Source organism: Octopus sinensis, linkage group LG1 (assembly GCF_006345805.1).
Source record: "Octopus sinensis linkage group LG1, ASM634580v1, whole genome shotgun sequence".
Lineage (NCBI taxonomy): Eukaryota > Metazoa > Mollusca > Cephalopoda > Octopoda > Octopodidae > Octopus > Octopus sinensis.
In genome coordinates, this window is record NC_042997.1 from 43,114,332 (window position 1) to 43,124,331 (window position 10,000).

Sequence of the window (10,000 nt, forward strand, 5' to 3'; positions counted from 1 at the left end):
TCCATCAATCTGGTTGTCAGACTTTATTACCGTTTTTAACCCCAGGACACGGTAGTAACGTTGAACAGCCGTATTGACGTGGCGATAAACATTACTTCTCAGTATAGTCATTATTTCATCTCTTATAGAGATTGTCTATCTAGCTATTTTGCTTAAACCAGGAGTTTCTCAACCATTTTTTTTATCTATAGACCCCCTTTGATTGCTATTTTATTCTGGTGAACCCCCGTAGCCATTCGATGTCTTTTATAAATGTTTTCAGACTCAGACATTAATTTGTGTCGGTTGAACAATGGAAAATGTTAGAGAAAGAAATCTAGCTGTTTCTTGCAAAACATACCAATACATATGTCTAAAGCAAACATTTTTCAGGAGCCCTTAAAATTCTATTGTGGGTCACCAATTTACTATTTTGTTGTGTGGACCCCAAAAATCTGATGTGGATCTTCAGGGGCTATTTGGATCCCAGTTGAGAATCACTGGCTTAAACGATATTTGTTTTAAAATGACATACATTTAATAATTATGAAATATTATTTCAATATTTCTTTACGATAGTAGCACAACTCTACAAGTGGACCAATTGGAGTCCCTGGACCAGTAGATTTTGGGGGCCGCTACGATTTTGCTAATTCAAAACATAAGACAATAAAAAGGCTCCAAACAGTTTGAAGAGGGACTCTTTAATGGCTTTTTAAACCTAGAAGGGTCCAATAATTTTTTTTTAAAGTGCTCAATAATTTTGAAAGAATTCTTGGATTATAAATATTTAAACAAATTACTTGATTGCTGTAAATATATTTAAAAACTTTTATCTTCAAGCTTTTGGTTTCTCTGAATTAAAGTCCGTCTTCTTCCCCCGCAAGCTTGTAGGGCCTTGGGCCATGACCCATATCGGCCCACACATAAATCTTGCCCGGTGTATTGTCGATTGAATCCACTGCTGATTGACACATATTTTAATGATTCGAAAGGACTGGGAAGTAAAATCAGTCTGATGAGATAGAAACAAACCAAGTATGGGGGTGGGGGGGGAGAAGATCAAACTAGTTCCCTGTTTCCTATCTCCGTTTAATTCTTAATCATTTTAAACTTCGAAGATCTCAACCTTGCCTTCTTTGGTAAGAACTGTCGCCAATGCCAATGCCAATGACTTCTTATAACGAGTTTAATTTCGAAGTTGTTTAAAAATTCTTTCTTGCTCAGTAGATTACGCTAATTGAGATTTGTAACTTGGACAACAGAATGAAATGAATGTTGGCTAAATGACCGAAAGAGTTCGATACAAGCGAATACAAGCGGCCAAAATGGAGTTTCTCTCAAGGATCTCAGGAGTTACGTTACTCAATAAGGGCACGTCCCTCGGAAATGGTGAAGTCTCTCCAGGTCGAGTTGCTACTTCTCCACAATGAGCGGCCATAAATCCGGTACTTCGGACATGTGATTAGAAGGCTGCTGGAAAGAATTGCAAGCAGCTTATTCAAGCCGTGCCAACCAGAAGAAGAAGATCCTAAGGTTAGGCCAAGAATGAGATGGTTACATAATATCTATATTCCCAGATGGTCACACTTGAAATTCCAGTGGGGAAATGCAGTGGTGGTTGCTTCTGTAAGGACGCCGTGGAGGAGGTGCCTGAGGACTCAACTCCAACGTCCCACCCAGGAACAGTGGGCACTGAAAATGGGTGGGTGGATACATATTGTTAACTTGCATTAAAGTCTAAGTTCTTCACACAGAAAGTATCTTGGAAAATTTTCTCACAAAGACTTGATTTTCTCCTGTTGTTCTAAGTTCATGGCTAAAAAAGGAAGGGGGTGGGGGGCGTTTTGCAGCGTTTAATGAGCATTACTAACTAATTGCAATTTGACTTTGAGAGACACTTCGGTGCTACTTTAGCGTGCTGTCTACCGCAGTATCAGTAGTCTACGCTGTGAAATGACCTGATCTGGGTTAGGGTTAGGAGTTAGGGTGAAATTAAGGTTTATGATTAGGGTTAGGGTTAGGATCAGGAATTATGGATTAGAGTTAGACTGCACGCTTAAGTGTAAACAGTCAGGTAGACAGACGCGCTAAAGTATATAAGTACTCGGATTGATTTGTTCGACTGGGGAAGCACTCCATCGGTTACGACGATGAGGGTTCCGGTTGATCCGAATCAACGGAACAGCCTGCTCGTGAAATTAACGTGTAAGTGGCTGAGCACTCAACAGACACGTGTACCCTTAACGTAGTTCTCGGGCATATTCAGCGTGACACAGAGAATGACAAGGCTGGCCCTTTGAAATACAGGTACAACAGAAACAGGAAGTAAGAGTGAGAGAAAGTTGTGGTGAAAGAGTACAGCAGGGATCACCACCATCCCCTGCCGGAGCCTCGTGGAGCTTTAGGTGTTTTCGCTCAATAAACACTCACAACGCCCGGTCTGGGAATCGAAACCGCGAGTCCGCTGCCCTAACCACTGGGCCATTGCGCCTCCACGATTTGTTCGACTAAAACCTTTTGTAACGAACTTAGTGTTGTGAATATCTTCTCTTGTACTTTCGGGGTACAAGAAAGCAATCACTAACCGTTGCTTTAATAATCCAGAATTCTACCAGTCAGAAACAACAAGACGTAGACGTAAAAGATATACATACTACTTTATTCTCTTTCTTGGTAACAGTAACAATAAGTGGTTATCTGATGTCCTTGGTTCTGGGCGCGCAAGGCTGAAAGTTAATCGATTGTAATATTTACAATGTTCAGCCGCTAAAAACCGAACGGGTTAAAGATGGCGTCCGGAACAGGGAAGATGAATGTGGTCGGCAACAATTTGGTTAAAAGCTTTCGGCCGACTGCTATCAAAGCTGGACAGCGAGAAAAATATACGTCCGTCGCCTTCGGTCGCTGCCGTCCCAAGTCCCCGCTGACTGCTGCTAGTGGTCAAACGTTCTACGACCCTCTTGCCTCGCTAACTGCTACGTAGGCAAAAGGGTTCTTCTTCCGGTGCTTCACGCATGCGCGAGAGGGCCCTTCCTTTCTGTGCCTTGGTGAAGGCACCAACACTCGCACGCGCGAAATAGAAAATGGACGGTGCGCGCGCGCGCACCGTTATAGGGTCACTACACTTTCAAGGAGGTGTTCCAGCATGGCCGCGGTCCAATGACTGAAACAAAAGGTAAAAGACAAAGTATGCTTTTTCAGTTTCTCTGCTTTTACTCTATACTAAGTCATTATCCGTCACTACGCTGCCGGTGAAAATATTTGTTAATTATGTACGTACCTTCATAAATTCTTCAAAGTGAAAGTCATTTTTAAAGTCTGTGTTGCGTTGTCTATATGTTGAAAGACACAGAAACACCCCCCTCTCTCTCTCTCTCTTACTGTATTTCTTTTTCCACAACTTTTTCTCCTCCCCCTTTTCCCTTCCCCAAACATGTGACAGACGGACAGCGGAGATCAGCTTCCTTTTTATAATGTAAGATTCTTCAATTTATTGCGTCAAAAGTTTTTATCCTCATTAACTTAACGAAATATACAATAGGCGCAGGAGTGGCTGTGTGGTAAGTAGCTTGCTAACCAACCACATGGTTCCGGGTTCAGTCTCACTGCGTGGCATCTTGGGCAAGTGTCTTTTGCTATAGCCCCGGGCCGACCAATGCTTTGTGAGTGGATTTGGTAGACGGAAACTGAAAAGAAGCCCATCGTATATATGTATATATATATATATATGTATGTGTGTGTGTTTGTGTGTCTGTGTTTGTCCCCCTAGCATTGCTTGACAACCAATGCTGGTGTGTTTACGTCCCCGTCACTTAGCGGTTCGGCAAAAAAGAGACCGATAGAATAAGTACTGGACTTACAAAGAATAAGTCCCGGTGTCGATTTGCTCGACTAAAGGCGGTGCTCCAGCATGGCTGCAGTCAAATGAATGAAACAAGTAAAAGAGAGAATGTGCCTCTCAGTTTGTTCAAATTCTTCACCGATTTGAATATCTCGTTTTTATGTTTGGTTTTGTTTTTAATTTATTCCTATTGATTTTTTAATTCCATTTCTTTTCTTTTGTTCTATGTCTACTGTGCCAATTCCTTTGTTTTCAATTAACTTTCACATTTTGATTGTATTCATTAATTATCACATTGAGTTATAAGTCATATACTCTTTGCTCTCTTTTACTTGTTTCAGTCATTTGACTGCGGCCATGCTGGAGCACTGCCTTTAGTCGAGCAAATCGACCCCGGGATTTATTCTTTGTAAGCCCAGTACTTATTCTATCGGTATCTTTTGCCGAACCGCTAAGTTACGGGGACGTAAACACACCAGCATCGGTTGTCAAGCAATGCTAGGGGGACAAACACAGACACACAAACACATACATATATATATATATATATATATATATATACATATATACGACAGGCTTCTTTCAGTTTCCGTCTACCAAATTCACTCACAAGGCATTGGTCGACCCAGGGCTATAGCAGAAGACACTTGCCCAAGATGCCACTAAGTGGGACTGAACCCGGAACCATGTGGTTGGTTAGCAAGCTACTTACCACACAGCCACTCCTGCGCCTTTGTGTAACTTGTTGCAAGCTGTCCACATAGCTTTAAAAAATAAGCGGTAATTTCTTCTAATTGAAGTAGGTGAAAGCTAGGTGCCACAACTCACACTCTTCACTTAGTGTTTGTATATGTAAAAAAAAAAAAATGGGTGGTATTTGGCAGCAGTTATGTAAATATGTCCTGTCTGTCTGTTTCCCTCCCTCTCCTTTCTCTCTCTTCCTTAGTTATAGTAACAGAAAGATTAAAAAATTTTATGCTGTTTAAACTGTTTTCTTTAGTTTATATAGTATATTGTAACAAACGCTCTATCCATACATTTTCAGTTTCTCCTTATGAAAGTTTTAACAATTGTCAAAATACAGGCGTGGAAGTTCATCTTGCCATGGGTACCAGTAGTCCTGGGGCGGACCCTACTTTCAAGGTTTTCTGTAACCCAAAACTGCAGCCGATCCTTTTGATTGCTTGTCAAAAGAATGTCAACCAACTTTGAAACCTTTCTGCCATGAACCAGTGGCGTAGCTAATAGGGGAGCATATTTTTCAATATTGGCACCTATTTAACAATTATTTTTTAAACTCTTTAATTAATTTGTGCAATAAAAGTCGAATCTTATTTTATTGTTTTGCTTATTGTAATGGCCTTGGAAAAAAAACGTTCTGTAGTCATTACTTTATTTGACCAACTTCCCGTGTTTTTGAACTGTTTGCTCAATCTCCCATGAAGTGTTGGTGGCCACTGACATCCGAAGAATCAAAACAAATCCTGACATCATAACAAATCCTGACATCATAACAAATGCTGACATCATAACAAATCCTGACATCATAACCTCTCGATACTGGACGATCCCGTGGGGTTTCCTCTTTTTCACGTTACACCTATACCATTACTCTTTACTCTTTTACTCTTTTACTTGTTTCAGTCATTTGACTGCGGCCATGCTGGAGCACCGCCTTTAGTCGAGCAAATCGACCCCGGGACTTATTCTTTGTAAGCCCAGTACTTATTCTATCGGTCTCTTTTGCCGAACCGCTAAGTGACGGGGACGTAAACACACCAGCATCGGTTGTCAAGCAATGCTAGGGGGACAAACACAGACACACAAACACATACACACACACATATATATATATACATATATACGACAGGCTTCTTTCAGTTTCCGTCTACCAAATCCACTCACAAGGCATTGGTCGGCCCAGGGCTATAGCAGAAGACACTTGCCCTAGATGCCATGCAGTGGGACTGAACCTGGAACCATGTGGTTGGTTAGCAAGCTACTTACCACACAGCCACTCCTGCGCCTATTAGTTGTAAGTTTCATACATAATAACAGGAAAGATGGAATTAATGAATGTAGAATACAATTAAAGGGTAAAGACCCCATTCGGTCATGAATGACCATGATATGTACCTAGAAAGTTGCCCTCCGAGGCACAAGTCTGGGCAAGGTTGCTTATGGAAGACCAGCAGTCGCCCATGCATACCAGCCTCTTCTCTCCATGCCACTGATGTTGTCCAAGAGAAAGGCAAAGGGGCCGATACAGCTTGGCACCTGTGACGTTGCAACTAATTTCTACAGTTGAGTGAACTGGAACAATATGAAATAAAGTATCTTGTTCAAGAACACAACACACAGCCTGGTCTGGGAATCGAACTCACAACCTCATGATTGTGAGCCCGACGCTCTAACCACTGAGCCATTATAATTAATGAAATATTTTTCGTAATACAAGAGAAATGAGTTAAACATGGAATGGTTTGTGCCATGGCGCCTTTTTTTAGTCCCCTAACTATTAAACCAAGCTACGCGTCTACTATGAACCATAAGGAGGAACCATCACCCTAATCAATCATAAAGGATTTTAAGTAGTTCTTCCGTGGAGAGATCCTATACATTTACTACTTGTTTTGCAACCAGTTCTATCCTGCGTATACTAGGTAAATCTCTCCCCCAAAACCAACACTTTTTATTCTTACACTTTCACTATTTATTTCTTTACTACGCACAAGGTGCTAAACACAGAGGGGACAAACAAGGACAGACAAACAGATTAAGCCAATTACATCGACCCCAGTGCGTAACTGGTACTTAATTTATCGACCCCGAAAGGATGATAGGCAAAGTCGACCTCGGCGGAATTTGAACTCAGAACGTGTGCGATCACTTCATACTTGCAAGTTCACCGGCACGGCAATATCCTTTCCGTTGCCCTTAACTATCCTGCCAATCTCATCAACCTTTCTTCCCCCAACTCTCTCTCTCTCTCTCAATCTCATCAACCTTTGCCAATCTCATCAACCTTTCTTTGCCAATCTCATCTTTGCCAATCTCATCAACCTTTCTTCCCCCAACTCTCTCTCTCTCTCTCAATCTCATCAACCTTTGCCAATCTCATCAACCTTTCTTTGCCAATCTCATCTTTGCCAATCTCATCAACCTTTCTTCCCCCAACTCTTTGCCAATCTCATCAACCTTTCTTCCCCCAACTCTCTCTCTCTCTCTCACTGGATGTATTACGATCTCTGGAAATAAAGCAATAGTGTCTCCCATTCCCAAGAAAGCAACATCTCTAATTCTACCATCATCCTCTAAGCACTCACTTCTATCATCTCAAAAGTGAGGCATTAAAGGTAACATTTTAAAAACTTTCCTTAATGAGCCCCTTGTACGAATTCCACGAGGCTAGATATATATACAAGTACCTACTCTCCTAAATAACTCACAAGTGCGTCTTCATCATAAAATTTGATGAAAACCAAAGTGATATTGCCTTTATTATTCAGTGTTTGTTACAGAAAGTAATTTATTAAAATTAAAGTGAAAACTAATTACCGTAACTCACATTCTCCAAAACATTACAAAACATAAGACTGTATCTGGCACTAATAATCTAGAAAAGTCTAGAAGACTTGATGACACTAATATATATTTCTTTATTGCCCACAAGGGGCTAAACATAGAGGGGACAAACAAAGACAGACAAAGGGATTTAGTTGATTACATTGACCCCAGTGCGTAACTGGTACTTTATTTATCAACCCCGAAAGGATGAAAGGCAAAGTCAACCTCGGCTGAATTTGAACTCAGAACGTAGCGACAGACGAAATACCGGTAAGCATTTCGCCTGGCGCGCCGCCTTTCATGACATTAATACAGACATGAACTGCAGCCTGGGACTTGTGACCGCTATATCACACTTTGAAGGCTGTGCATTTGTAATCTAAGAGCAAGAGATTACTACAATATATCTCATATATAAGAAACAGTAAAGCCCTTCAACCCGAAGATCTAACGGAAAATGTCTGTTAACTCACATTTCTGTGGAAGACATCGACATGTGATCAGCAGCCGCTCAAACATATCATCAAGATACTACTTATACATGCAATGTGACGTTGTCGCTTAAACAATAAACAATGCCATCCGAAGAAAAAGAAAAAAAAACTGTGCAGGGATAATGTACAGAATCCTCTTGTTATTGAAACACCAATGCTAGGAATATTAGTAGAAGATTCCTATCAAAACTCTCCAAGTACAAACATAACATGCCAGTTATCGTTTGGGACAGATAAGGCGCAGGAGTGGCTGTGTGGTAAGTAGCTTGCTAAACAACCACATGGTTCCGGGTTCAGTCCCACTGCGTAGCACCTTAGGCAAGTGTCTTCTGCTATAGCCTCGGGCCGACCAATGCCTTGTGAGTGGATTTGGTAGACGGAAACTGAAAGAAGCCTGTCGTATGTATATATATATATATATATATATATATATATATATATGTATGTGTTTGTGAGTCTGTGTTTTTGTCCCCCTAGCATTGCTTGACAACCGATGCTGGTGTGTTTACGTCCCCGTAACTTAGCGGTTCGGCAAAAGAGACCGATAGAATAAGTACTGGGCTTACAAAGAATAAGTCCTGGGGTCGATTTGCTCGACTAAAAGGCAGTGCTCCAGCATGGCCGCAGTCAAATGACTGAAACAAGTAAAAGAGTAAAGAGTAAGGAAAAATATGTACCATTATAGAAATCAGTTGCCCTGCTGATATAAATATCTTTTCGAAAATCAAAGAGAAATACGATAATTACGGGCAGCTACTTTAAAACTTTCAAATTTTCATATATACCAATGATAATTAGTTTACTTGGTTTTTGTTAGAAATGCTTGAGTGACAATCTGGAAGAGCTAAAGTTTTCAAAAACAGAAACCAACCAGCTAACACGCACATTACAAATACGAGTTGCATTTCAGAAGTTTTCAAAGTATTTTCAAACTATTTTAGTTTTAGTAAGTCATTACTATACATTAAGTGGAGGCGCAATGGCCCAGTGGTTAGGGCAGCGGATTCGCGGTCATAGGATCGCGGTTTCGATTCCCAGACCAGGCGTTGTGAGTGTCTATTGAGCGAAAACACCTAAAAGCTCCACGAGGCTCCGGCAGGGGATGGTGGTGATCCCTGCTGTACTCTTTCACCACAACTTTCTCTCACTCTTTCTTCCTGTTTCTCTTGTACACTCTTGTCACACTCTGTGTCACACTGAATCTCCCTGAGAACTACATTAGGGGTACACGTGTCTGTGGAGTGCTCAGCCACTTGCACGTTAATTTCACGAGCAGGCTGTTCCATTGATCGTATCAGCTGGGGACCCTCGTCGTCGTAACAGATGGAGTGCTCCTTTACTATACATCTAATAAGCTGAACTGTCAGCTTTTGCTATTCCAGACTGGAGGAAACGGCCATAAGAGTACTTTGATCACACCCTCCTAAACACTACTTGTCACAGCTGACTAGTTTGCAGAATGCAGTCGGGACGTCAAGACAATTTAGAAACTCGCTAAGCAATAGGCGTAGGAGTGGCTGTGTGGTAAGTAGCTTGCTTACCAACCACATGGTTCCGGTGTCAGTCCCACTGCGTGGCACCTTGGGCAAGTGTCTTCTACTATAGCTTCGGGCCGACCAAAGCCTTGTGAGTGGTTTTGGTAGATGGAAACTGAAAGAAGCCCGTCGTATATATGTATATATATATATATATATATATATATGATGATGATCATCATCATCATTTAGTGTCTGTTCTCCATGCTAGCATGGGTTGGACGGTTCAACTGGGGTCTGTGAAGCTGGAAGGCTCATCAGCCCAGTCAGATCTGGCAGTGTTTCTACTACGGCTGGATGCCCTTCCTAACACCAACCACTCCGTGAGTGTAGTGGGTGCTTTTTACGTGCACCCCGCACAGGTGCCAGACAGAACTGGCAAACGGTGCTTTTACGTGTCACCGGCACGGGGCCAGGTGAGGCTGGCAACGGACACGAACGGATGGTGCTTTTACGTGTCACCAACACGGGGGCCAGACAGAGCTGGCATATATATATATATATATGTGTGTGTGTGTGTGTGTGTGTGTGTGTGTGTGCGTGTGTGTACATGTTTGTGTGTCTGTGTTTGTCCCCTCAAC

General features: G+C 41.8%; 1 protein-coding gene across 2 annotated transcripts in view; it reads right to left on the reverse strand.

Annotated features, from left to right (window-relative positions):
- Positions 1-4,488: 4,488 nt before the first annotated feature.
- Positions 4,489-10,000, reverse strand: part of LOC115209740 (toll-like receptor Tollo) — a 33,498-nt gene continuing 27,986 nt past the window's right edge. The window contains exon 3 of one of the 2 annotated variants that reach the window (XM_036500525.1): positions 4,489-4,548. In XM_036500525.1, coding sequence (XP_036356418.1) covers positions 4,532-4,548 — 17 coding nt within the window. In that variant the 3' untranslated portion in view covers positions 4,489-4,531. Of the gene's footprint in view, positions 4,549-5,799; positions 5,844-10,000 lie in introns of those variants that run through there. The other variant, XM_036500514.1, reaches the window with a different exon arrangement.